Genomic DNA, 27,250 nt, shown 5'->3' on the forward strand with positions numbered 1-27,250 from the left:
AATGACAGGTCGCTTTCGAACACGGTCTTTGTAGCAGTGGGTTGGGAGGAGTCAATGTTTTGAGGGGCTGCCAATTACAGCCCCAAAGGCAGCGCGAGTTTGCGTCGCATCGAGACGAACTCAGGCTTAGGTGCCAGGTCGGGTTCTTTGTTGTCCCCATCGTGGCTGGCAATATTTCCAGGGAGTCTTTCAGGGTGTTCGACAACACCAGGGATATTAGTATCGATTTCGTTTGCCATTGTGTTCAAGAAGTTTACCACCTGAAGGAAAGGTTAGTATGAAGTTCATTTCGATACTCATGGTCCATTGCAACATACCGGCTTGACAAACCACCTGGACCCTCCAAGCTCGAACCAGCCGAGATGGCCACCCCACGATGTAGTCAACATGACTCCATATGGCGTTTGGGTCATTTCCTGGTAGGGCAGAGCCTCCCAGCAAGCGATCTAATAAAGTCAGCGATGTGTTCACGGTTAGCATGATAGACTTCATAACTTACAGGATCATCCTCTGCTTGAATGCTAAGGAAAGGAATCCTGATAGCAAGCATGGAATCGGTAGAAGTGGCATCACGGTAATACGCTCCTTCGGTTGGGTAGCCCCAAGTTGGGCATTGCAGAGCTCTGTTTCATGTTAGAACCAAATTCATTTTGAGATGCAGAATGAACTCTTCTTACCGGTCGAACTCATGAAGGTAGGTAATGTTTCTTATCGCATCAACATCGATGCGAGGGTTTTTAGAGACTTGGTCAACATGTCTGTTTTCCATGTGGTTAGTTAGCTTTTCACATCAGCTGAACAGACTGGCACTCACGCCTCAAAGAGCTTCTTCATGCTTGTCCCCATGGTTCTACTATATACTTCCTTGCCAATCCAGGTGCTTTGCAACACCATAGAGCTAACATCCAAGTTCCACGGGCTCGCACAAATCACAGCTGCCTTCAATTCACAGGCGTCACCTTCCTCTCCCAGATACTACACAGTTTGTCAGTGGGGAGTGCAGACAATCAGTTTTGCCAGGGGGTCATACATTAGTGAGGATGTTGGCACCGAGTGAGAAGCCGATTCCGAAAAGAGGGCGATTGGGGAACTGCTTCCTGAGCCACTTCACCGATTGGCGAACATCCCAGGTAGCTCGAGCATTGTAGAGAACACCGGTACTGATGTTTGTCTGTGCACATCCTCTAGAATTGACAACACATGCTTCCCAAGCGCCATCTTTCACGAGTGGTGCCAGGACTTCCCGTAAGTATACTTCATGGGAGCCACCACTCAGACCGTGAAGAAGCACAAGCATGGGCTTGGTGTCATCTGAGGGCAACACAGCAAATTCATCCTGAGTGAAAAAGGATGTGCGTGGCGGCATACCAGACTTTTGGGTATACTTTCTCGCTTGATCGATAAGCTCCGGGTCTTGAGGAACGTCGTACGGTGCAACCACGAAATCCATGGCATAATGACCCGTAAATGCAGGGCTATCGGACTCGAACATTTTACGTTTGTAGTAAACAGGAACGTTGTCGTGTTTCATAGTGGTCCAGCATGTCTGTAGGTGCCCATTGAACAAAAATGGGTTCAGGTTGCATGTTTCTGGCGTGGCAGACCGACAGACATCCACGAACGTGATTTGTTCTTTAGCACTTGCGGCGCCGGAAACTTTGGTCAACGTCAAATTATTGTCTTTGGCATGATGAAAAGCTATGCGTCCCTTCGGACGAAGCCATGAAATCAAACCCATGGCGATCAGCCCCGATAAGAGGACTGATAGGGGGATTGAATTCAGAAGCGTTGGGATGAGATCGAGCATGAGGGTTTATAAACACTAAGCGCTGAAATCGAGCAAATGGACAAATCGATATCCTAGAGGTCATTCAACTTTTATATGCTCTTGATAAGAAGAAAAAAACCGGCTTGAAAAGTATGCAGAAATCCCAAATCCCTGATCCAAGGATGCAGACCACCATTTATTGATATCAGACTAGACCTCGGCAAAAAAAAAGTTATGTTTAGAGTTTCCGCTCATATTCTGCCCACGGTTCAGTGTGACTAAGCCAGCTTTATCCCATTTCACGTGATTCACAGACTTATGCAGATGTCAGGTGATCTGAGCCTCGAGGGTGGCTTAGTCATGATCATGATGGCTCCTGGGGCTGCCCAGGTGGCCGGGCACGGACACACCTGATAACATGCTGGCTTTTTTGTCATACGCCCGCAGTCAGTTGACAATGTCATAGCGCATAAAAGTCCTTCAAATTTGATGGAGGAAGGGCCCCCCTTATCTGGTGTTGCAAAAATTTGGAGAGAATTCCGCCGAATATGAAGTGATGATACTATGATGCTCAATGCGGCAATCTACTTTCCGCATGCGGAGGCCCTAAATTCACTTCCGGCGTGAAGTGACAGGGACAAACCCCCATATTTTCCGACAATAGCAATGTCCTTATCGAAACCGACCAACGATAAATGTAGGGAGAAAAGGTTGAAGTATCCGGTGTTCTGCATATGGATCATCGGACAAAGAACGTGCTGAGCCACCGATGATCAGTTCCTCTTCTTCTTTATATGTAATACTGATAGCATTAACGCCCATCTTTTGTGACCCAGTCCCATGGTCCGTTTCCGTGCGTCTTTATCTTCCAGTAGACTATTTCAAGGTCAACGGATCCATATCTTTTTTCTTTTTTCCCTTAAAGGTGATGTCTGTTTTGTCACGAGATGCGTTTGATCTCTGCAACATGATAGCTCCGTCGAAACGCCACTACCTATCTTGTTGATTCACAAATCTCTCATGAGGTCTGGTCATAACACATCTTTAAACGACCTTCGATCTAAATAAAAAGACCAGCCTGGCGCCTATGACTTTAATAAGAGACTTTCCTTCCGACATGTCCGATCGTCTATACCGTGCTACAGAGAAGTTTAAGACCATGATCAAAATGAGACCCTGGTCCCCAAAACGAGTGAGGAAGCAAGAGGGTGGCCGTTGCTACCTAATGGAATTACCCACCGAGCTGTTGCTGGAGATCATATCTCATCTGACAGTGCTGCCGGAGGCTGCGCTTGCGCTGACCAACAAGCGCATGTTCGCAATCTCCGGGGAGATCCTGCTCTCGAAATCCCTTCGATTCAGTCGCGACTTTGCGCCGCTTTTCCACCATTATCGCAATGGACATAACTTTGTCACACCCCGGTGGGCATTTCTCAATGTGTTGGAAAACTCCAGCTGGAAACTATGCTCCAAATGTTTGAAACTCCACCCCCGAGCCGCATTCTCATCTAGAGAGTTGAGACGGAAGCCAGAGAATCGAACATGCAATGTTGGAGAGTTAGCAGGGGTTGTCGATCTGTGCCCATGCAAGAAATTAACTTTCCGAGACAAACTTGATCTCGCAGATCATGTTCGAGTGCGGCAGGTGACGATTCAAGCCTTGAAATCAGAATTCGGGGACGCTGTTGACGACCGCTACTGCTGGCATACATGTACCGAGCAGTATGGCCCAACCGAACTGAAGACATCTTTGTTTCCAGAAATCAATGCCGACAACCAGCTGGTTCTTTGCACGGAATATCAGCTCACCACCGAATCGGGCCAAGTTGGCAAGGAAGATTATATCACACCACGCTTCGGGTGTGCACATCGATCGGTCGACTTGTGGCTCTCCGGCGTTCACCAAACCACTATATGTCGCCTCTTTGACTCTTTCTGCTCGTCCTGCAAGCGTATATCCGTTTGCAGTGCGTGCGATACGACTTTGACATGTCCACGAAAAGCACCATTCCACTCTGAAAAATCCGGCAGAGCGACATATTCATTCTCGACCCAAAGAAACCTCGGGGGGACAGGTCCAACTCCTGATCCAGCTTGGGGAGCACAACGAATTCATCCAGCCGAACCGTCAATCAGTGTTGAAAACTGCAACGAGTTGTGTCCTTGGACAGTGCGCGAACATCCAGCGCTCTCATTCGCGCCGAGTATAGAACAGGAAATTATCGATTCTGGAATAGGTAACCAACCCATCAGCCAACTTTACACATACATCAACACGATTTAACGATTTTGTCCAGCTGCAAGAGAGGCCTTAGGGGCAAGACCATAAAGAGTTGATGGACCAATTGGGGTTCATTTCTTCTCTTGTGTCCGAGTTTCGTCAGTATATATTGTATAGTGAGCGTTGGTTCAGCGTGTTAGATTAGTATTTTGGTTAGCACCAAGTACTTAGGCATATTCTCAAATAATCTAATCATTCAGATTTAATCATTCAGACAAGAAGTGACGGCTACCTTAGTGACTCTTCCTTGGACATTTTTTGCAAGGTCCTTTGTGTGAGTCCTTTGGGTATCTTTTTCGTCTTATCCAATCCCGTTGACCAAGAATACGACCCAAAATAAAACTGCAAATCGTCAAAGACGACTGTTTCATAATTTTTCAGATCTAGAGAAGTCTAGATATACCTCGATGGAGCAGAGTCGCGTAATCGCAAGATCCCTTATCAGCTGACCGCCCTGGGTTTATCCGGACCGACACGATCTACGCTCACTATCTCGCGCGTTCGACTTCATACTCGATTTATACGAATATTGTCTGTTTGTCGGGGCGATGAGCTTCCCACCACCCGGTCCCGGTCAATACCCGCATTATTTACCACCGCCGCAGTATCAACACGGGCAAATCCCCCCGCAGATACTGTACAATAATGCCAGTGCTCCGCCGCCCCCATACGATGGCTATGGCAAGCCAGCAATGTATCCTTCGGCCATGATGCCATATCCTTCATACCCATCGACGTATACTTCACAGCCGCAGTCACAGCAGCAACAGACGCGTCCTCCTCCGCAAACTCCCCCACAGCAGCCGCAGCAATTACCACAACAATCTCTCCAACGACGGCCACAGCCAGGACCACAGCAGCTTCATCCTCAACTACATTCCCCCCCTCCGCCTCAGCCGCCTCCTCCCCCGCCTCCGCCTCCGCCTCAGCCTCAAATCCAACAAGAAGAGCTGCAACATCAGTTTGTCAACCCGGCTCAACTGTTTGTACAACAACCTCTGCCTACTGCTCCGCGATCCCGATACGCTCAACTCTCTCCTCAATATGGCGAGCCACCTTTCATCCAGAATGCTAGTCCGTCCAAAATACCACCGGCTGCCTTGCCAGCTCCGCCGTCAGCCATACCTGTTCATGTTGCTTCTGCCCCGCCTCCTAAACCAAACACCCAAAGCAACCAAGGACAAATCAATATCCATACGCCACAAACACACCCTGTCATTAAATCTGAACCCGTGCCATCCAAGATCTCTCCAAGAGTAGAGTCTCAGAAAATACTTTCCACACCTATTGCGACGCCGAAACGACCCCAGCCTGCTCCTGCTCCTCCGCCGGTGACACATGCGACTCCGCAAGTCATGATCCCGGCTCGTTCTCCAGCGGTTCAAGCAAGAATTCAAGCCCAGACTCCGCAAAAGCAATCTCAACCACAGCATATTGAAAAGAAGGGACAGCCGACTCCACCAAATGTCGAAAAGCATGGGAAGCCCACGCCTGCCAAGTCTACGAAGCCTCCAGTCGACTATCAGGTTTTGCTGTTGTCCTTGGCCGATGAATATCTAAATGCTGCTCATGCTCGTGGAACGACGACCTCTTTGACCACTCGTGAGACGGACATTGAGGAATATTATAAGCTGGTTGCTACCGGATTGGGCTGTTTGGAGGCTGTCTTGAAGGTTGGTGAACTGCTCTATTGGAGAAATTTTGTGCCCATGCTAAGCAAATGATATGATAGAACTGGCGATTGCAACCTCGCAAAGAAGCTCTTGTTAGACTTCGCTATGCGCGTACATTGTTCGAGGAGACAGATAATGACATCGAAGCGGAAACAGCGTTGAGTAAAGGGGTGTGTATTTTTCTCCCTCGTCTGTCCCAGAAATAGTCACTAACTTTGAGCAGATCGATCTATGTGAACGAGTTAGTCAACTGCAACTTGATAGCGAATTTGTTCTGATCTCTAACTGTTATAGAACCGTATGCTGGACTTGAAATACAGCATGCAGCACCTCTTGGCACGAATGCTCCACAAGACTAACCCTAAAGCTTCCCTAAAAGCGGTCGATGGGATGATTCAGGATGTGGAAGCGTATGTGTCATTGCACTCTCTTTGACTATGGGATACTAATAACAATAGGTACCGCCATGCCGCATGGGAGTACGCATTTCGTTTCCTTCGAGTATCACTCTCGTTATCATCTCCGTCACACCAAGACTCCGTGCAAGCGTTACAGCATCTTCACAAAATCACTGCCATGGCTAGTCGTAACGGGGACAAGGCCGTTTCAGCAATGGCGGCTGTGATTGAATCACTTGCACACTTACAACAAGCGACAAATTCCGATTCTATCGAACAGGCGCAGCGTGCCGTAGCAGCCGCACGAAGCCATCAGCTGAATGATGAACTTCGCCATATACCTCAACTTACAACCTTGATTCAGATGGTCGATATCTGCTGCAGTATTCTAGAGTACGACGTCAACCAGTCTGGGCAGAAGTTGAAGGTAATGCAGGCTTTGATGGATGAAACCCTTAGCGACAGCAACTGGCGTCCCGATGGGTCATTTTCGGTCCCTCTCAACGGTAAATCCGCTGGGCCGTCGTCCATCGACACAGGTGACATCTTGCAGGTTCATAATGGCACATTGCTGTTAAGCTTCAACTGGCTTCCTCAGCACGATCTTTATGCGCTTTGTTATTTCTTAAGCTCGATCACACTCAGTGCCAAGAACTCATACGATGGCCGGAAAGCAGAGAAATATCTCGAGGAAGGGCTTCGAATGGTTCAAGGCAATTTCAAGGCCCCCCAAGAAATTTCAGAATCCATGGCCAACGCCAACCGTCGGGTTCGGTGGCGCCAGTCCCTTTACTGCAACCTTCTCCTTCAACGAGTCTTCCTGGCTTGCGCCCGAACCGATTGGGATCTTGCCAGCCAGACTCTCAACGACCTTCGACAAGTCTTCCAAGAGCTTGGTTCCAACCTTCTGGACACCATCGAATGTCTGATGGAATATGCCGCCGGCACCATCGCACAGGCAACTGGTGATCTCAAGGCCGCGCTAACCATATTCCAATCACCAATTCTGTCACTAGACCCGGCTACCAGCAAGACAGGACGCAATGACCCCTGTCGTGATACGCGCATCCTCGCCGGTCTCAACACAGTCCTGATCCTCCGTGATCCAGGTCACCCGTCACACTCGATGCTCAGCGCCGTTCTAGCAACCCTCGAACCCTTTTGCCAAAGCAGTCCAAACAAGTACATCCAAGCTGCCTACTTCCTAGTCTGCGCAACTGTTCACTCCGAGTCAACCATCCAAACAAAACAATACCTCCAGCAAGCTCTGCAGTCTGCCACCGCAATCAGCAACAGCCAAATCACCTGCATGACCCTAACATTCATGAGCTGGAAGTACTTCCGCGGTGTGGTCGGTGAGCAAGCCGAGAAAAGCGCTCGGGCCGGCCGCGCAATGGCCAAACGAGCCAATGACCGTATGTGGGCGAGCGTCACCGACGACATGTTGGCTGAGACTCTGGAGCGACAGGGCAAGGGCGAGGAAGCGCAGAGCGTCCGCGAAGAAGGCCAACGCTTGGTCTCGGGTCTTCCCCCTCGTCTGAGACGTTCGGCCTGATTGCTTTCGTCTATTGTTATGAACATGATATACCGATTTGTTTTCTTAACGTCTTTCCCTTTGGCGTTTGATTCAGAATTGTTCCTAGGGAGGCGCTTTACGATACCATTTGATGGCTACCCGGGGAGGCGTTTGATATTTTCTGCAGTTATTGTTGACAGGGATGCGAGCCGGTAATTGATGTTATTGGCGAATCAAGAAATACCTTTCTGATACCCTAAACACATAAGTTTCCCGATATATTTGTAGGTATTGTTGAGTTGAAAACACTGATAGGATTCAGCGCAGGGCGTGTATACCACACCTTAGGAAGATCATGAATTGCTTCGCTCCCTATAAAGAAGAACATGAACACCCGACATCCATGCGTAATGTACAAACACCATGGTATAAACCAGCCTGCAGTCGCAGACACAAGCTCCACCAGCAGAAGCTGGAGGCAACAGAATAAAACGAAAGGACAACTCCATGCCCATAATACGCCAGCAATGTCCTTGACGCTCCTCTCCCCATCCAGAGAGTAGAGTCACCACACCGCGAAATTAATATTAAACTCGAAAAAAAGCCGCCAAAATCGAGACAGTCAATAGAACAGCTCAGCCCAGCCCAGCCCAGACTCCGCGAATTCTCCGCGCAAGCTGGATATCCTTCTGCATAATCGTAACGCGTTTCGCATGCAGTGCGCACAAATTCGTATCCTCGAAGAGATGAACAAGGAAAGCTTCAGCGGCCTCTTGCAGAGCTTGGATAGCGAACGACTGCCAGCGCAGCTCGGCGCCGACGTCGGCGGGGAGGAGATCGAGCGCGACTTCGCGGACTAAGCGCGCAAAGGGCAATTTAGCGATGAGAAGGTCATAAGAGCGTTGGTAGCGGCGAATTTCTTTTAAAGCGACGGTGCCGGGCTTGTAGCGGCGGCGATGGCCTGTGGGGGTTGGGTCTCCGGCTAGGGGATTGTTAGAATGGGGTGATTGAATTTGTGGGGGATTGGTTGCAGAATTGCGCAAGTAGAGCAATTTAGGGCGCTCGTTGTGGTGGTAGGTGGAGGGTTGAACGTACGTTGGACGTTGGCGGTGGTCTTTGCAACTTTGTTTCCTGCATTTGTTTTGCGTGCTTTCGTTGGTGTGCCATCTCCATCTGCGGGAGCAGCGGCGGGCGCAGCGGCTGTTTTGCGCGCTTTGCCTTTTTGTGCACTGCCTGGTGCTGTCTTGCGGGCTCCCTTGGGTGGCATTGTGGTAGAGGAGAAACGCGGTGCGTGGTTTTTTTTTTGGTAGTGGGGTGCTGGAAAGCGATCAATTGGGAGGTCTATCGCCTAGCAACCAGCGTTCTGCGGATTGCCGCGTTTGTGTCGAGATTGCCCCTTGCAGGAACCGTGTCCGAGTGTTGAGGCTTAGACTTGCACACGAGGTTCAACTGAAGGGATTAGGATTACAAGTCGTATCTGCTAATAATTAGACAGTCTTTGTTGCGAAGGGAAGGCTGGGGGAGCTGTCAATATGAACTATTCGGGCCTTGGCGACCCAGCCCCCGTGATTTCTTACGTAGCAACGCGTCTCGTGTTTTAACACGTGACGATAAACTGGCCTACCTGGTCTTATCTCCGTCATACGTTGGATATACCCCAGAGGCACTTTAGAGAGCTCTCAGTGCTCGTGCTGATCATCTGCCCTGGCTCCAGCTTCTTTCTGATTTCTGTCCCCAGAAGCCACAACCACCATACATCATGGCCGCTTTTTGGGAGAACAATGGGCAGCCAGGCCAGTTTCCTCTCGAACAATGGTTCTATGAGATGCCACCCGTCACCCGGTGGTGGACGGTAGCCACCGTCGCAACTTCAGTCTTGGTGCAGTGCCATATAGTGACCCCATTCCAGCTGTTTTACAGCTTCCGCTCCGTCTATGTCAAATCGCAGTACTGGCGACTACTCACGACATTCCTCTATTTCGGGCCCCTCAATCTCGACTTATTATTCCATGTCTTCTTCCTGCAGCGCTACTCCCGCCTTCTGGAAGAAACCTCCGGCCGTTCTCCAGCCCACTTCGCATGGCTGATCTTCTACGCTATGACATCTCTCCTCATCATCTCACCTTTCCTCTCAATACCCTTTCTGGGAAGCGCGCTTTCATCTAGCCTGGTCTACATCTGGGCCCGGCGCAACCCAGACACCCGTCTCAGTTTATTGGGACTGCTGGTCTTCACTGCTCCTTATCTGCCCTGGGTACTGATGGGATTCAGTGTGATTGTACATAAGATCGTGCCGAAGGATGAGATGCTCGGTGTTGTCGTCGGTCATATCTGGTACTTCTTCAACGATGTCTACCCGCCCCTGCACGATGGCCACCGTCCGTTTGACCCACCTCGCTGGTGGCGGCGTCTGTTCGAATCCGCGCCTGGACCCAATGAGCGTGCGACAGTTGACCGCGAGTTTGTGGCTGCGGCGCCCGAGGTTCGATAAGCCATCTCTTTTTATTGACCAAGCGTCGCTTTTCGGGGACGAAATCTCGAGGTTCCTTGTGCATCGAACGGAAATTGAAAACTAGATCGCATTCAAAGACAGATCTCACTGGTATAAGTAGAGCCGAGGGCGCAATGGGTTCGATTCTGGCCTTGGACTCTGCTCAAAACTGGCTTTGGGCCATTGATATCAAAACTGTGAGCTGTGCACGGGAGGGGGCAAGCTGAACCTCAGCGAGTTCTCTTGGTGGCGCTTTTTTCTCACTCACACCGCATGAGAGCATTCGACATTATTCGGCGAGGTCTGCATGCAATACTGGTTAGCCATGGAAACTGGTCACTTTAGAGCTGTGTCAAAAGATGGTATGACGGAGACTGCCGAGAGGTCTGTCCGGAGCAACTCCTTTTATCTGATGATGTGGGACGTTGCCCATTAGCCCAGTCCGCTCAATGTAGAAGCAAGGATCAGGACTCGTTTTCTTCTTTTTTTTGTTTACAAGAGCGTGCATATGTTTGACATTGGAATAGCCATAGATACCCGAATTACTTTTTATTTTATAGCTATACCCCTTAGAGGTGCATGCAGACGCAGACCCTATGACGATATGTATCAACCCCTCGCCATGACCTCCAGTGCCAAGTACTCAAGTACGATTGCCGAGTACGAGCATTTGAGTTCGCTCTGTCCCTTAAAGTAAACTGAACACCACATGCTTTAAAAATAAAGTAGAACAAGACCGTGTGGCACGCATTAACCGACCACTATCGAAACTCCTTACTGAAGGCAGCCATGCATGATCATATGTTTGGCAGTGCCAAGTTCATTACAGGGCTGTACAGCTTCGATCTTGCATATGCATACGGAGTACGGAGCAGTATCAACAGGCAGCATGATACAGTGTAGTCGGCCTTGTCATCTCACATCATTATTAGTATGTTGTCGGCTATTCTTAGAAGGAGCTGTTGTACCACGATTTTAAGGAACCACGACGTCAGAGCAAGACCACGAGGAAATATGCATTGTACAGCGCCCCAGCGCCCCGTGCATTTTCATGTATTGGGGCCAAATTTCAGTCCAAACCAATATGGTACAGCACTTTTAATTAACCTGGGGTCCAAGAGACACATAGATCAGAATTCAGTAAATATCTCTTCAATACGGAATACGTCCATCTCTCCGTACAAGGTAGATGATCATAAGAGTAACATACGTTAGGCACTGTAATAGCTATCTTATTTTACCAAAGGAGTAATTCGCCGCCGTTTTTTTTTTTTTTTTTTGGCTTACGTCCCGCTTGTTAGCATTCCACGGCAGACGATCTTCGCAATGTACAATGATAGGCAGGTTTGTAAGTTATAGCGATTAGATTGGATTGGGACCACCCACGTCACGAGCTGATCTTAGAATGAAAACCGAAAAACTGGAGTAAGTTGAGCCGATCTCTTTCTAAGTCTGTGCTATGACGAGTTACCAGACCCGTTGAATCGAGATACGACGTGTTGAACCATGGGCGGATTTGCCAGGCCACGACCTCGGAACCATTCTAGATGGTAGGGGTGAACCAGAGATTGGGGATTATGGGGGGCCTAGGTAGTGGGGTGTTTTCTTACAGTTCCCATGGAAATGGAATCTCCAACTATTGATTGTACTCTGCATAGAAGTTATTTCATGGGTTTAGACTGAAACATAGATATACAAAATAATTGAACGGAGTTTTCAAAACCACGTCTAATACCATATACGAATACGCTAAGACCAATAACAATAATGGTACCCTCTAATCGCAGTGTGCACGTCCCGTGCAGGTGGTGGCGGTTCGCTTGGCGAATCGGTGCCAATTCCTACCTCGTGCTCGGTATCCTTGGTTCTTTCTTCTTATGGGAGTTATAGAAAAAGTTCAACCGAGGTATTGTCCCCGAGGTCTGATCAAAGGTCTACGTGCACGCCACACATGTGCGGCGAAAATACACATTCTACGTACAATTTTCTTGTACGGAGTATATTGGGTCCGGAGTATACAGAATAATGTATAATATTATTGAACTTTCCGTGCTCCGTTAAAATTATACTCCGTACTAACCTTGGAACGCTTTCTTTAAGACGAACTAGTAAATTAATAGACTAGCGGGTGCAAGCTAGCCTCGGCTTTAGAAAGGTACCGACCAAGTACATACCCAAATAGGACTAGCTCAATACACTGCTCACGCGTTGGCGTGGGGACTTTTTCCCCACAGCGCTATATTTACAATACGCTGACGAGTCCTTGCACCAATATTGGGATTATTTTAGCGACATGAAAGTTAGACATTTAGAGATACTTCTATTAGGTATATCGGTACGGAGTAGTGCATATTAGATTACTTGAAGAACAATTCAGAAAAAATGTTCAAAGTAATGTAGAAAGCCCAAATTCAGTTACGGGCCACATTCATACAATGTTGAAAGAAAATAAAAGGTTAAAAGAATTCCCCTTAGTTGCCCCACTAACGGCTCACCAATCAAAAAATATCTAAGCCGCTTAATCTTGGAACCACAGCCACCCCTTCTGCTCAGCCTCGTAATCTTCTCAACAGCTTTCCTTCCCATGTTTGTATCGTATTGTTTTCCTTGGTCACCCTTTTTCTTTTTTTGCCTCAGGGTTGTCATTTTTTAAGTCTCCTTTCCTCCTTAAGCTTTAGTCTCTCCACTCCCGGCACTCCTTATTATCGTGAACTAGGCTCCCCTTTTAAATACTCTTTATTCTCCCTTTATTGTCTACTATCCTATACCTTTTATGACCTGCATTTTCATTTGAATCCTTATCTACGGCCTGAGGGTCTGTGAAACTTGATACGACTTTACGAATTGTTGGGGTTCAATTGGTTACACTTCTCCTGTTTTGAGCCTTTGTCTTTCGCCTTCATCATGCGGCGCGGTCTCTTAATCTTCATCCTCGTCAATCTCCTCATCCTCTCATTGCTCGTCCGCAGTGTCTCAACGCTTCTGGCACTACTATTCGAAGATGCTGCTGCCGACGCTATACACCGCGCAGAGCTGCCCTCGCCGAATTCCAGCCTGATCGAGCACCGCCCCCAGATTATTCCAAAAATCATCCACCAAACATACAAGAATGAGACTATTCCAGAGGTCTGGGTAGAAGCCCAACAGAGTTGCATTGACTTGCACCCGGATTATGAATATATTGTCCGTCCATAGCTCCCCCATTCGATCTGTTTATTTCAACGTTCCTAACGTGTCATTAGCTCTGGACAAACGAGAAGTCGCGAGACTTTATCGCCGCCGAATACCCCTGGTTCTTGGACACCTTCGATGGCTACAGTTATCCTATTCAGCGCGCGGATACTATTCGATACTTCGTTCTCGCGCACTTCGGTGGTACATACATTGACCTCGACGACGTAAGCATACCTCCGAATGACCATGGTGTTTCGTTTCTAACGTCAACAGGGCTGCAACCGTCGCTTGGATCCTCTCAACGCTTATCCCGCCTGGGTACGCCGCACTGCACCCACCGGTATCTCCAACGACGCCATGGGTTCCGTACCACAACACCCATTCTTCCTCCGTACGATCGAAGTGCTGCAACAGTACGATCGCCACTGGCTCCTCCCATACATCACGGTCATGTACTCGACTGGACCGCTGTTCTTGTCTGTCATCTGGAAAGAGTACATGCGCGAAATGCCGAGCGAGGCTGGGCGCGTGCGCATCCTCATGCAGGATGAGTACAACAAGTTCTCTTGGAGCTTCTTCACCCACCACCGGGGTAACAGCTGGCACGGAAAGGATGCGCGTTTGATCTTCTGGGTAAGTGACACAATGAGTCTTGGTATCGAAATCTTGGAACAATGCTAACATCTCGCAGATGGGCCAGCACTGGGTCTTCCTCACGGTCTGCGGCTTCCTCCTCGCTGGAGTCGTTGGATTCTGCCTTTGGTGGAGCTACGGACGTGTCATGCTCCTGGGCGCCAAGTACCGCTACCGCTACTCCAAAGTGCCAAACATCATCAACCCGTCGCGACTTTCCTCGTCGCCAACACGACGCTCGCGACTCTCCGTCCCGACGCTCCTCCGCCGCGTCAGCTTCAAAGAAGATGAAGAGTCAGGTGGGGTCACCGAGACCTCGTACGAACTCGGACGTCGCGATGACTAGAGATCTAGAGATTGACTTCTCGACTCGCAACTTCGCCATTTTGCAGCTTGTGTATTTGTCTGTAACGATACGGCCCCGGACATGATCTCTGCATCACCATTTATTGTACAAATTTTGCTCTTTCTGTGTTTAGGAGCGCATTATGCATGGTGTCTCAATCCCGTGGACGGGATCCTGGATTGAATGCTCACCTGGAGCAATTGGGTTTGCTTTTGGACATGTGTGAAGACCAGTGTCTGTGCCTTGGTCTTATTTCACTGTCCCCTATTTTTATTATTTTTTGTCTATTGATTTGTAAACAAGCTAGATTTCGCTTCTTGGGAGACAGTGAAATTTTATGGACATGCCCTCTATGCACTCGGACCAGATATCTCCGTGGAGAAATGATGAATCAATAATGCCTTTCAAATAATCCATGTATAAAATCTGAAATAGAGAACTAGAGTTATAGTCTGTGCAATCAACCCAGTCTGAGAATTTGATACGTTAACCCCAAAGAGCACCTGATCCTGAAACCCTAATTTCTCCCTCCAATGACAAGCCTGTGCCTTGCATCGACAAGCTTTCCAAATAGCCCTATCAAATTTAGGCCTTTGGTCTTTTTACAAATAGTATGAGTATATGTATGTAGCTATAGCATGTTTTCTAAGTAAATAGGTCGTTGATTGTTGGCATTTTCCCTTGATATTGGCCTCTGCCGTCATCTAACATACCTCAGTCCACGTCTAGCATTCTCCGCGTCGAGCCTACAATGTACATACTATTCTTACCTTTGCCTCCCCTTTGTATGTCCCAGCAGCCTTGGACAATGCAAGCCCTTGTTTCACACACTTTCTACCTCTTATAAACATGGGCGAGGACTTATAAAGATGATCTGCTTGCTGCTCTCTAGATCCAGCACATAACCAAGATCCCTTTCTATACTATCCAACTATAACATTCAATCTCGATTCTTGATTTCTACATGATATAGTTACCCGTAACTGATCACCCATTTTTACATACTATACCTACTCTATCCACCATCTACAAAATGCACCTCCAAACCCTTCTCCTCTCCCTAACCCTAACCTTCACCATCCAAACAACCGCGACACCGATCCCATTCTCCCTCTTCACCCGCACCGCTGCCCTAACAGAATCTCAACTCATCGCAATCGCCCCAACATCCAAATCCTGCTCCGACGCACCAGCAAAAGGCGAATGCGCCACAGCAAACCAAGCCGCAAAGTACACCACCGAAGCTTTCGACACTTATAAAGTAACCTCGAAAGCTGAGCAAGCAGCCATAATCAGCATAATGGCTTTCGAAAGTGGTGATTTCAAGTATAATAAGAATCATTTCCCCGGTGTTGCCGGACAGGGCAGTATGTAACCCTAACTCTTACCCATCCAACATCCACATTTTATATACATGCATGCTAACCATATTTTTATCTTCCAGCACGCAATATGCAATCCCCATCCTACAACAAAAAATACGCCTCCTCCCTGCCAGACCTGAAAGACAAACTCCCTAGCGTCAGCAACAACCCGGCAGATCTACTCGATCTCCTGCGCAACGACCCTGCTACAGACTTTGGTTCTGCTGCTTGGTTCCTTACTACGCAATGCTCGAAGGAAGTGCGGGCTGCGCTTGCTGATGGCTCGGAGACGGGGTGGCAGCGGTTTATCTCGGATTGTGTAGGGACTTCTGTTACTGATGAGCGGAAGGAGTATTGGGAGAGGGCTGTCAAGGCTATTGGGGTTTAGATTTTCAATGATTTGGTCGAGGTTTATTCTTATGTGTTTTGATCTGGTTTGCTGTGTTCTTGGAGCTGGTTCTTCGATGTTGGCGTTGACTACTGTGTTTGCCAATTTGGATATTTGATATTTAATGATTTATGGATTATGGGATTAGATTTATGGTATAGAATAGCAATAAAGTTTAATTCAAAAGACCCGATCTCATTGCGTTTCGTTTCATAGCCAGATCGCACCGCTCTATAATGGGTACTGTGTAATCAATAGACAATGCTGTATATCCATCTCATCTCATTCATAACATAATTTTATATTTATATCTAAACCATTGCCCAGACCCCTTACAAAACACCCTTAGTGCTAACAACATCACCGGCACCGACATCACCCGCAACCCTACGCTTGCAAGCATTGCGTATGGCAACAGCAAGCGCCTTGAACGCACTCTCCGCGCGGTGGTGGTCATTATCACCATAAGTGCAACCAACATGCAAAGTAACGCCCGCCGCCTGCGCAAAGCTCTGCAGACCATGAGTGATCATCTCAGTGCTCAAATCACCGATCTTCTCGCGGCGGAAGCCCAAGTTAATGACCGCCCACGGCCGGCTTGAGAGATCAATCACAGCCCATGAGAGAGCCTCGTCAAGAGGCGCATCGCCACGACCGAATCGTTCGAGAGATTGCCGTGCGCCCAGGGCCGCTGTGAAGGCTTCGCCGAGTGCGAGGAAGGTGTCTTCTGTTGTGTGGTGGTCGTCGACTGGGTGGTATTAGCAATGACATTCCTTATATGTTTATTATAATATGTGTATAATGGTTAAGCGGAACTCACTGTATAAATCACCCTTTGCGCGAATTGCAAGACTCATCCCGCCGTGCTTGGCAAGCGCGTGCAGCATGTGGTCTAGGAACCCGATGCCTGTGCTGATGGTGATTTGCTGAGTCGGGGTGAATTGAGTGGCATGGCCGGCATCTTTGGGTGGCACAATGCCTGTCTTGGAGGCTTCGGCTTCTTTGGGGTCTGTTGGGGCGGGGAAGTGGGTTGAGGGTTCGTAGGGTGGGAGGACGCCGCCGTCTAGGGAGAGGGAGATTTGGATTTTGGTCTCGTTGGTGGACCGGGAGATGGTCGCGGTACGTGCGGCGAGAGTCATTTTGAATTTAGGAGTTGGTAGAGGTCAAGTTGACAGGGAATTGAATGAAATCGGTGACTTTGAGATGATTGCGATAATCGGATCTCTTTTTTGTTTGACTCGTCCGCTGGAGAATCATTGATCCGCTTTTTAGAGTATGGGGGAAATACATTTGAGATCGTAAGGTGAACAGTTTCTAAGACACTGGCTGGTCCCGGCTTGTATCCTTGACATCCTTGATATTTGATATTGTCTTTGACACTGCCATTGTCTGAAACACACATCTTCCCTTGGGTATTGTCTTTTACTTCGTTTATCGTCTCGCCGAACTCGGCTTCGATAAGAACTGACATCAAATCCCGAGGTCTCAATCCCGAGTTCTAGAATTCCTTTCCCGAGTTAGGCTGTTGCCTCTTGTTCACCACACACTCACTGTAAATACCAGGATGCCAGCACCATCCAACAAGACGGGCGGCATTGAACCCCCGGAGGAAATCTCCTGGATAGCCGCCCAGGGCTTCATGACCGGCGTGTTCCGCGTAAGCAACCGGACCTCTTCCTAAAGCCCTAGTGCAATCGCTAATATCCTCCAGTTTGGCTCTGTATCCATTTTGGCTCATATGATTCTTTCCTTACCCCACCCCTTCGTCTTCTCCGCGCCAAGTCCGCCCGCGTATCCCGCGACACAACCCCGTCCACGCCCATCCATCTTCTCCCGCGATTACCTCCGCTCACGACTCTTCCACCGTCCCCTGGAGGGTTTCTCAAGCTGGATCTCCCCGCAGTCCCGTATCTACCGCGGTCTAACGCCGCAATTCAAGGTCTTCCTGCAAGTTGCGGTGATGACTTTGGGTGGTTGTATCTGGCAAGAGAAACGCGTGACGGAATACATCGAGCTAGTTCGACGGATTAAACGCGCGGAGCGAGTGGAGGCTGAAAGGGCGGAGGGTAATCGCCGATAAAGAGCTTCAAGAGACATCGCCACTTGTTTTTTTGCGCCGACAAAAGCTTGAGCTTGGAGCATGACCATTTGCACCGGACACAATACACCTACTTTGTTGGAACCTCCGGATCAGCTGAATCTCATTTCCCAGTCATTTCCCAACCCTGCAAGGCCTCGCAGAATTGAGGCGAATACTTTGTAACTGCGTTCATCAATCGCTGATCCTGAAACTCCGTCATCGATGACGCCAAGTTCCTGGGGATATTCCCCCTGGTTGCCAGGATGATCTATTATGATCTCCTTTTTTGCGTGGGCCCGAGACATCAGTTACCCCTACGGAACCTACGGAAGCAGCAACATCGTGGAGTGTCGTAGACGCCGATCATATTTTGGGGGTGGATCCCAGGATTGAACCTATGATGTGTTGTTAATTGCAGTGTAGATCGTATAGGGGCATATGGTAGCTTCTAGGCTTATAAAGAACGGAGGATGATACATGCTCCGTATACCGAAGATGGTTACCGAAGAGAAGTCTAAATTAGTTTCTAATCCTTATACGGAGTAACCCTTAAGCTATATCGACGCTATCAAGTTTAGTGCGCCTCCTACGTGGTACTTATGTATGTGTAGAGATATAACGTGGGTCTTCGGTTTCTCACTATTTGGGTGTAAATAAGCGGGCATATCAAATAGATTATTTAATAGCTTAAAATACAAGCAAGTTTAAGCGCTAAAGAAGAATGTAAATTTAAAAAAATAATTAAATTAAGCCCAAAGAATAGAAAAGAACAAGAAAAAAAATTTAACTCAGCTGAAACATCTCTTGATCGTTACAGTTGGACTGCATCCGTCCATTTCTCTATTCTCATTCCTCCTTTTCCTCTCTCTCTCTCTCTCTCTCTCCCCTCCCCCCGATTGAGGGTTATCCCTGCGAATTTACACTGTTTTCATTTCATTTCCGCATTCAATCAGATCCCCTCATCTGATTAAGGAAGACCTATCAAATCACGGACTTAATTCGCTTGATACTGATATTGTGGATTCCCCCCTTCCGCAACCATCACTTTCGCATTGTTGACAAGGCCGCGGGAGCTATCCTAGATATAATCACTGGTCCTACATTGACCGGAAGATTTTTCCTGGCTTTTTGGCAATTGCTAATTGTTTCTCATGGCGCTGTGACAGTCTGCAGTATGTGCATTTCCCCTCATTCTTTCTCCGCTTCATGCTTTCCATATTGCCTGCCATGACGTATCAAGCTAATTGATCTAGTACGAACGACGTTGAGGTCGTCAATGAGATATTGCTTTCTCAGTACACTCGCGCCGCTACTCTTCCACACGCAATTTCCTCTTCTGTGCCACTAGTCCCTCTCCCCAACCCGACATGGCTGAAATCATCGGCAAACGACAACGAAGAAAGAGCCTGAGCGTGTTCAGTCCATCCCTCACAATATCGACTCCCCTCCGGCCTCCACTCCATGACCGAACACCCTCGGATGATAACTTGACCCGAGACAAGAAAACCCGACGGAATTCTGGCTTCTTCGGCCGCTCTCACAGTCCCAATAGAGGGTCCGATGGATCGAATAACCGTCGCCCTGGGACAGCAGGCTCCGACACCGCCGGCTGGTCAGCAACCACACCCGTCATTGAAACCCCTCGCCCACCACGGAGGAAGTCGCTGCAGAAAAAGCGAACCTCGGTGTTTGGATCTCTGAGGTCATTGCACTCATGGGAGGATGATGAACCTCTGAGTGCCTCCGTTGGTTCGGTGGCGGATGAGCAAACCATGGCCAGTCCCCGAAATGGGATCTGGTCATCTGCAATCCTCCACTACGGGGAAGTGCAGACGACTGGAGGCATGTGGAGGAAAAAAAGTCAATATTTGGTCCTGACGGATACGCACCTCATTCGATTTAAGAACCAGGGAAAAGCCGCCGATGTCTTTGGTTCTATCCCCGCTTCTTATGCCCGAGCTCCGGCTTCCCATCGACAATCAGTGGCTTCAGTCAGTTCTCTGCAGGACGTGCAACTAATAGCTACTGGAGATTCGTCCGCCGGAATCCCATTAAACAGCATAATTGCGGTCTACATGCTGGAGGATGCACGATTGTCCCCATCGGTTGAAGTGGCCTATCTCGATGAGCGCACACACAAAGCTACATTGGTTCAAATGCAGACATCTGATCTGCAAGAATTGAATCTTTGGATGGTGGGCATTCGCCAAGCCGCCCAAATGGCTAGAGCAAATTGTCCGATGCCGTTTAGCGGGGGATCGATTGAGTACGTAACTCGTATGCTGGAACACGAGCGAGATTACGACCCGGAGGTGTTCCGCATGTTCCGGGTCATTCAAATCGCCTCCAGCAAGTCAATCACCCGCTCTTCCTCTGATGACCTGACCAAACTGTCGCCCACGGGCTGCTATCTTGCTATTGGTGCACACAAGCTTCATCTGCTGCCCATGCAGAAGACAACCAATCGATCATCGGTCGTATCCCTGTCAGATTGGGAAGCCGGTACTTCATTTGGTCTGATGAACCTGACTGGTTTGTCGATGGAGTACGGTGACGATAGCCTGCATCTGACCTTCAGGGTTCCTCTCAAGAAATCGTTCAATGTTTTCTTGGCCTCTGTTCATTCTGTTGAAGTCGCTTGCTGGATCCGACAACATACTGAATATCTCCGTCCATTGTGGATAAGACAGCCGTATGAGTTTGTTGTTCCAAAAGAACTGCAAAATGACGACAACTTCCCGCCTGTTGCTTTAGATGAAGATTTTGGATGCTTCGACCGAACCCTCGTCGCCTACTCCGCCAGTTATGACATCGACACGTCAAATATTCGGTACACAATCGACCAGGAATGCGAGGATGCTCCATGCTTCCGTCTCTTGAAGCCTGCTTCCCCCAAGACCCCGCGGTACACCGCTCTAGAACTCATTGCGGTCATGCGCACACTTCGCTACAATGAATTCTTCCGGTCAATTTCATTCCGCGGTATCAACCTTGATGCATTGCAGGGCGTTCGTGATGTTCACGGAGTGGATCCCGACGTCCATCTGGACCGAGGAGGTGCCTCCGTGCACATACCAGGCCAGGAGAATTTGACTGTTCTCTCGCAAGAGGTGCGCGCTTTAGCTCTGAAGAGCAAATGGCTGCGCCGACTCGACTTCTCTTACTGCCTTACAAGAATACCGACACCAACTCTCGACAAGGGTACTCGTGATCCAGGCTGTGGGATTCCAGAAGCGATATTCCCCGTGTGCCGCCGAGAATTGACCAGCGTGGACTGGGTTGTGCTCAACGGCATCAAGCTGGGTGAGTCTGATCTGGACTATCTTGTCGATGCGGCTTCGCAAAGACGTAGTCACCTGCGAGCTCTGGAGGTCGGGGACTGTGGATTATCCGTGCATGATCTAGACCTTCTTCTGTCGACTATCGTCGCACAAGAGTCAACACTCGAAGCGATCAACATCTCAGGCGTTCAGGGCCGATTGAATCCCGATGTACTCCAACAATACATTGGCTACTTTGGACAAATCCGCAAAATCAACTTATCTCGCATCTCACGGACATCCGGCACCGATCCGCTCATCACGGCTGAAATGCTGTTCAACTGGCGACTCGAAGAGCTGGCTCTCAGTCGGACGGCTTTGAACCGCGAGTCCGTAGATGCCATTGCTACTTACCTGGCTAGCGATCGTTCTCGCAACCTTCGTGTGATTCGTCTTGATCAATGTGGTCTGACCGGAGAAGACGTGGCTATGTTTATGCACTCGATGTCCGTTGGACCTGATTCCCCACGTAGTCTCCATCTGCATGTCAATGAGAACCGCCTTGACAATGGCTGCTCTCATATTTTCAATGCTATTGCGAAGAATCAAACCCCCTCGCATCTGTCAATGCGCATGATTGATTTCAAGAAAGAAGACCATTTCCGTCAAATGGTGGATTCACTTCGGAAGAACAGCACCCTCAAGTTCCTAGATATTTCGAAGGCTTCCCTCCCATATGATGCTAGCCCTGAGACCTGCCGATCGTTGCAGGTGATGCTCGAGGAGAATGAGACTCTTGAGGCTTTGGACATTAGCGGTGACAATGCGCATCTTGATGTTGCACGCTTCGGCATTGGCCTCAATCTTGCGCTGACTGGCCTGAAGAAAAACAAGTCTCTAAAGGTCCTGAGAATTGAGCACCAGAAACTCGGTCTTCAAGGTGCGAATACGCTTGCCTCTGTCTTGGAGGAGAATGATTCGCTGCGTGAAGTACATTGTGAAAACAATGATATTAATCTGCAATCATTTACGGTGTTGGTCAACGGCCTCCGGTGCAACCGCTCCCTTCTCACTCTCTCCTGCATGGGCCGGGATCGAACCATGTCACTGGATAAAGTACGCCGAGAGGTTGATAATGTTCGATGGGAGTCTGGCAACAGCAACCAAACTTCCACCGCAAACTCGGTCCGTCGCTCTCTGTATGCAGCGATGAGCGTTGGCCAAGGGGGTCAAGGGCACAGATTGAGCAAAGCACCGCCGCCTAGCGTCGCTTCGGCCTTGGAAAATTCTCCATTCGCCAACCACAACGTTGAACTAGTCTTGCGGTCTCTGAATGATAGATGGGATTCGGAAGTCGCCCGACTTCATCGATACCTCCGCCGCAACTACAACATCGCCCATGGGATTGAGGAAATTGATGATGATGCTTCCAGCGATGGACGACCGGGGACAGCAGCGAGCCTGGGCACGATGCTTGACAATCTCAAATTTGACGTGTCCGTGTCTGCAGATGAGGTCCGAGCATCGTCACTGCCAGACGAGTCTCCTGCTGCCATCCGACTTTCAGAGGCATCCGACACCCTGTCCCAGTCCTCTTCGAACATCGAGCCCACCCCCTCCAACCAAAACGCCTTCCATCCGATACCCGCCGCCCTCATACCGCTCTTCCTGCACAATTCGTTCCATCCGGTCATGGTTCTTCAACCTCAGCTTCTCGCCTGGCTATCCCGGTTCCAGCTGTGCCCCCAGCAGTCCAGAAGGCCGAGAGCGTCCGCAGCGCGCGCAGTTCTTCCAGCAACGCCTCAATAGGCGCCGGCAGTACGCGGAGCGCCTACGGCGTCGCCTCGTCAACCCTAAGAGGCTTCCTCAGCGGCACCGCGCTGAGGGAACGTCGCCGTGCGGATGGAGTGCGCTCCACGCATGTGTATGTCAACAGTGACAAGCCGCCTCGGCTAGACTGGGCACCACCAAAGCTTGACTTGGGAGAGCTCCAGTAGCCTTCCTTACCTCCATCAAACTATCCCCCTCTTCTACCTTGTACAGCATCCTCCACACCTCACCCCAACACGAAACGAAGCCTAGCTCTTGCAGTACATATATACGACGAACCAGCTTTCGATTGCACACCCCTGCCTTCTTCTTCTTCTCCCTGTGAATCATATTCCTATCTTATTAACTCATAACTTATCAACCCAACCTCCATCCAATTCCCATTTCTTGAAACCGGCCAGTCAGCACTGATACCCTGGCGTTCCAATTTCTTTTTACAGAGACACCGCATTCTCCAGGCGTTCCATACTCATTAACTACTCATTTTCAATTACATATCCCAACATCTCTTACCAGCGCAATCGATATCCTCCTATCCGTTTGATCGTGCCTGTTTTTCTTTTTGACTCTCTTGCTCTTATTGGAAGGTTTCGTCCTCATTTATTTTGCGGTTTAATGGCTTGTGTGCATTAATGTTTATTGGGGCTGGGGCTTTGGGCTATTTGCTATTCATTGTGGTGGTTTTTTTGCGCTTGTTCTTTGCTTTGACTTGAATACTGTTTGGATAGACATGAAAACACCATTGTTCCTTTCCATTTGATCTAGTCTTGAGACTTTGTAGTTTAAGCGTACCTGGAGAGTTGCATGATGGTATAAAATATAAACATGATAAGTTGTACATCGTTGAACACCCAAAATATGTAACCAACCAAAACCCTAGAACGCATCCAGTCCAACTATGTAATGAAACAACGCCACGAAATGTATACCCAAACTATCTCAATATACAGTACAGGGAAAATGCGAGAGAGGAATTAATCTAATACTTTACAACAGGGATTCCAATCTCATCCCCCAATCCTCCATCTCCGCCCCAAGGCTTAAACATCCATATCACAAGAATCCTTATAAACAAGAATCCCACGGTCACGGTCAATCTTATTCAAACGCTTCCGGAAAGCACGTCCTTTCTCAGATAGCCTTTGCAAATTTGCGAAGAAGTCATTCGAATGATCTTGCACGTTCTTTCTTAGAACAAGATTGCGACGCTTCTTGATCGCCTGTAGAGTATGATTGCCCTGAACCACATCAATCTCGTCGAGCTCATAATCAATCGTCCATTTGTCAGACTGGGTAAAGTGTCCCGGCCGCTCCACTCGAACCCCGTTCACTTTGTTGGTTATGACGAGTGTCATAGCGAGTAGGTTCTCGTCGTAATCGGCGGATAATTCGGGGTTGGGCACGAATTTGGGCTTTCGTTTGGGCTTGGATCCCGCCTTGGAGTCTGGGCTGAGGCCGGGGAGCTCGCTCGTGGTATCGTGTTCTGGCTCGGCGCTTTGCTCGACAGTGCTGTCGGCCGGGTCTATTGGGAAGAGGGCGTCGGCCAGGGAATCGCCGATGGATTTCGCTTCGGTCTTCTTATCTGCTTCGGTCTTGTCTGCTTCGGCTTCGGTATTCTCTTTTGGAGATACGGGTTTGGATTCGGCTGATTCCGTCATCTCGCAGTTTTCGAACCGATCCGGGTAGAAGAGGCGTTCCGTGATGGCATCGACTTGGGCTTGGTTCTTTGACTGGATGGCGTCGATTTGTTCCTCCGTCACGGGCTGGGCAATGATGTGCATGAAGGGAGTGGAACCATTGCAGGTCTCAAAGTGGAAACGCAGGGACTGCTTGGGGTATTTTGCCGTTGCCTTGTCCAAAATCTTCTCCCACAGGCCGAGACTCAGTTCGAATTCTGTGTCTCCGAGTTCTGTGTTGGACGTGCCATGTAAAGCCTCATCCATCTCTTCGAGGGTGATATATTGGAAACCAAAAATGCGTTCGGTGTTGTGATACGCGACAAAGATGCCGTCCATGCGACCCACGCGTACCTGCAGGGAATACTTAAGGAATGCGGCGCGGATCATGTCGAAGTATTCGCGTTCGTAAGACTCCCACTTGCCAAAGCGGCGTCTGATCTCGTAGCCCATTCCGCGCTGGTGCTCCGCGGGTTCCATGCGGATCGAAACTACCGCACGTGTTTTCAAGTCGAACATGCCAGTACCTGGCAGTCTGGGGTCGTAGGCGTCAAGTTGCGATCGCATGAGGAATTTGCCTATGGTACTGTAGTGGTATGACTCCGGAACGCTTGCTTCTTCCTCGGCGGTGATCTTGTTCGCATCGCTGCGGCGGTAGCGCTCAAACTTTTCCTTTGGCAGCGTGAGTTGTTTCTCCATTGACTTGCCCAGGTGCATAAGGATGTTAGCCGTGTCGTATTCCTTGTCGGCATCAATGGCGTAGATATCCTCCTTCTCATTATAACGGAGGAACATGGCAGTTGGTGCTCGAAGGAGACGGGTGAAGGAGCGTAGAGGATCTCCGTAACTCTGAGTAAGTTTGGAAGTGTCGACAGGCCGCCACGCGGAGAGAAGATAATGGAAATGAGAGAGAACCGAAGTCATGCTCGACGACGAGCCATAGTACTTCTTCTCATGTTTTTTGGTCATTTCGCAAGCCGTCACATCTTTAGAGGAGGTGACGTACGGCTTCAAGGTATCAAAGTCGAATTCCGACACGGGCATGATCTGGTCTAGGTAGGGGTCGAAATTGTAGACAAGAGACCGAGGGTCGCGCAGCTGGTAGACACCGGGGCTGTTTGCTCTTAGTATATCGATCAATAATAGGGTAACCTCAACAACTCACTTGAAAAGCACTCGATCGAGACCAAAGGCGACGCGTGGGACAGGAGGCATGGGGGTACGCACCTCTTGAGTATAAAATTAGCCCAAGTTCAACAGATTTATGCCAAAGCTCGAAACTCACCTTTCAATTGCAGGCTCTTGTCTTTTGAGTTAAGAGACCCAGTGTCCCTAGATGTAACGTGACCCTCAAGGAAAGGAAGAGATTGACTCCTATCCTCGGAAAGCCACACATCCTCCATCACCTTCTCTTCCTTTTCCTCCTTCTCCTCTTTCTCGACCTTGGGTGATGGCTCATTTGGACTTGCAACACCGTTCTCGGAGCTAGTTTCCAATATTTGGGCCACCACATTACTGGACTTCAATTTGAGCGTCTTCTTGGGTTCACTGACCGCTGACGTATCTTCTGGACCGTCTGTTGCAATCTCGGCTTCGAGTTGGCTTTCTTTCTCCTTTTCCTTCGACGTTTTAGCCTCATGTTTGGCATTAGCCAACCATTTTTCTGCCTTGAATTTGGCCTTTCTTTCCCGTCGGGCTTCCAATTCTGTTGCAATCGTGTTCTGTTGCAAGGCCTTGATTTTTTCTGCTTCCACCCGTGCTGCCTCTGACGGGGTCGCCTCTGACAGTGCGGCCTCCAGCGGTGCTGCTTCTTGCTCGGTTGTTTTGGCCCGCGCAATTTCTAACTCCACTGCTTCCTTTAGTGACATTTCTCTGTTGGCTAGCATTGCCTGCTTGAACTTGTTGAATAACTCGTGATGCCTGTATTTGTAATTCTTCCGTTGGACTTTATTCATCTGAGCCCATGCAGCAGCAGTGAGTACTCTCGGTGAGTTAGGCTGCCTCGAAGATTTCTGGGGTGTGGAAGAAGCGCCATCTTTTGTCTCTGGAATCTGACTCTATAGCACACTCTGTCAGGACTTGTTCTCGCGTTGTACTTTGAAATGGAAGACATACATTGGGCGGCAATGGCGCTGGAGGTTCGATCGACGCGTCAAGTAAATTGACTTCCGGCTTCGTTTCACCTGAATCGGTACGGAGAGCAGATATGCGATGAAACTGGCGCAAACCGAGTGTACCAGGGCGCGCTAGACAGGAGAGACAAACATGTCGGCTTGAACGGCCTGAGACAGACCGCAAAGAGGTCCGAAGCATTCAGGTCAACGGTCGAGGAATAATCTGGGGATGGGTATAAACGTAGTCTCCCAAATGTA

The 27,250-nt window shown here is 49.1% G+C and overlaps 11 protein-coding genes across 11 annotated transcripts; 7 read left to right on the forward strand and 4 right to left on the reverse strand.

Moving 5' to 3' along the window:
• Positions 1-74: 74 nt before the first annotated feature.
• N7447_005144 (putative hydrolase, alpha/beta fold family) lies at positions 75-1,807 on the reverse strand (the record flags this gene model as incomplete). The annotated part of the gene is made up of 6 exons (XM_057229406.1): positions 75-260; positions 318-446; positions 500-623; positions 678-758; positions 815-975; positions 1,031-1,807. 6 exons carry the CDS (start codon positions 1,805-1,807, stop codon positions 75-77), a joined length of 1,458 nt encoding a protein of 485 aa, XP_057084496.1.
• A 1,078-nt stretch (positions 1,808-2,885) lies between these two features.
• On the forward strand, positions 2,886-4,052 carry N7447_005145 (uncharacterized protein; the record flags this gene model as incomplete). The annotated part of the gene is made up of 1 exon (XM_057229407.1): positions 2,886-4,052. The coding sequence occupies one exon, from the start codon at positions 2,886-2,888 to the stop codon at positions 4,050-4,052; it is 1,167 nt and encodes a 388-aa protein (XP_057084497.1).
• A 545-nt stretch (positions 4,053-4,597) lies between these two features.
• Positions 4,598-7,675, forward strand: N7447_005146 (uncharacterized protein; the record flags this gene model as incomplete). Its single annotated transcript, XM_057229408.1, has 5 exons — positions 4,598-5,722; positions 5,782-5,892; positions 5,946-5,963; positions 6,017-6,132; positions 6,181-7,675. 5 exons carry the CDS (start codon positions 4,598-4,600, stop codon positions 7,673-7,675), a joined length of 2,865 nt encoding a protein of 954 aa, XP_057084498.1.
• A 596-nt stretch (positions 7,676-8,271) lies between these two features.
• On the reverse strand, positions 8,272-8,903 carry N7447_005147 (histone H3 family protein; the record flags this gene model as incomplete). Its single annotated transcript, XM_057229409.1, has 2 exons — positions 8,272-8,618; positions 8,732-8,903. 2 exons carry the CDS (start codon positions 8,901-8,903, stop codon positions 8,272-8,274), a joined length of 519 nt encoding a protein of 172 aa, XP_057084499.1.
• A 492-nt stretch (positions 8,904-9,395) lies between these two features.
• derA (putative ER-associated proteolytic system protein Der1) lies at positions 9,396-10,127 on the forward strand (the record flags this gene model as incomplete). The annotated part of the gene is made up of 1 exon (XM_057229410.1): positions 9,396-10,127. The coding sequence occupies one exon, from the start codon at positions 9,396-9,398 to the stop codon at positions 10,125-10,127; it is 732 nt and encodes a 243-aa protein (XP_057084500.1).
• Positions 10,128-13,031: 2,904 nt separating this feature from the next.
• On the forward strand, positions 13,032-14,280 carry N7447_005149 (glycosyltransferase family 32 protein; the record flags this gene model as incomplete). The annotated part of the gene is made up of 4 exons (XM_057229411.1): positions 13,032-13,310; positions 13,370-13,525; positions 13,575-13,934; positions 13,993-14,280. The coding sequence occupies 4 exons, from the start codon at positions 13,032-13,034 to the stop codon at positions 14,278-14,280; spliced, it is 1,083 nt and encodes a 360-aa protein (XP_057084501.1).
• A 1,033-nt stretch (positions 14,281-15,313) lies between these two features.
• On the forward strand, positions 15,314-16,032 carry N7447_005150 (uncharacterized protein; the record flags this gene model as incomplete). Its single annotated transcript, XM_057229412.1, has 2 exons — positions 15,314-15,647; positions 15,725-16,032. 2 exons carry the CDS (start codon positions 15,314-15,316, stop codon positions 16,030-16,032), a joined length of 642 nt encoding a protein of 213 aa, XP_057084502.1.
• Positions 16,033-16,364: 332 nt separating this feature from the next.
• On the reverse strand, positions 16,365-17,171 carry his3 (imidazoleglycerol-phosphate dehydratase HIS3; the record flags this gene model as incomplete). The annotated part of the gene is made up of 2 exons (XM_057229413.1): positions 16,365-16,780; positions 16,853-17,171. 2 exons carry the CDS (start codon positions 17,169-17,171, stop codon positions 16,365-16,367), a joined length of 735 nt encoding a protein of 244 aa, XP_057084503.1.
• A 425-nt stretch (positions 17,172-17,596) lies between these two features.
• On the forward strand, positions 17,597-18,112 carry N7447_005152 (uncharacterized protein; the record flags this gene model as incomplete). The annotated part of the gene is made up of 2 exons (XM_057229414.1): positions 17,597-17,689; positions 17,744-18,112. 2 exons carry the CDS (start codon positions 17,597-17,599, stop codon positions 18,110-18,112), a joined length of 462 nt encoding a protein of 153 aa, XP_057084504.1.
• Positions 18,113-19,479: 1,367 nt separating this feature from the next.
• Positions 19,480-23,369, forward strand: N7447_005153 (uncharacterized protein; the record flags this gene model as incomplete). The annotated part of the gene is made up of 2 exons (XM_057229415.1): positions 19,480-23,067; positions 23,130-23,369. The coding sequence occupies 2 exons, from the start codon at positions 19,480-19,482 to the stop codon at positions 23,367-23,369; spliced, it is 3,828 nt and encodes a 1,275-aa protein (XP_057084505.1).
• An 873-nt stretch (positions 23,370-24,242) lies between these two features.
• On the reverse strand, positions 24,243-27,191 carry N7447_005154 (uncharacterized protein; the record flags this gene model as incomplete). Its single annotated transcript, XM_057229416.1, has 4 exons — positions 24,243-25,992; positions 26,044-26,107; positions 26,164-26,935; positions 26,994-27,191. The coding sequence occupies 4 exons, from the start codon at positions 27,189-27,191 to the stop codon at positions 24,243-24,245; spliced, it is 2,784 nt and encodes a 927-aa protein (XP_057084506.1).
• Positions 27,192-27,250: the final 59 nt, after the last annotated feature.

The sequence above is a fragment of the Penicillium robsamsonii genome, assembly GCF_028829455.1.
Source record: "Penicillium robsamsonii strain IBT 29466 chromosome Unknown utg000003l_segment0_segment0, whole genome shotgun sequence".
Lineage (NCBI taxonomy): Eukaryota > Fungi > Ascomycota > Eurotiomycetes > Eurotiales > Aspergillaceae > Penicillium > Penicillium robsamsonii.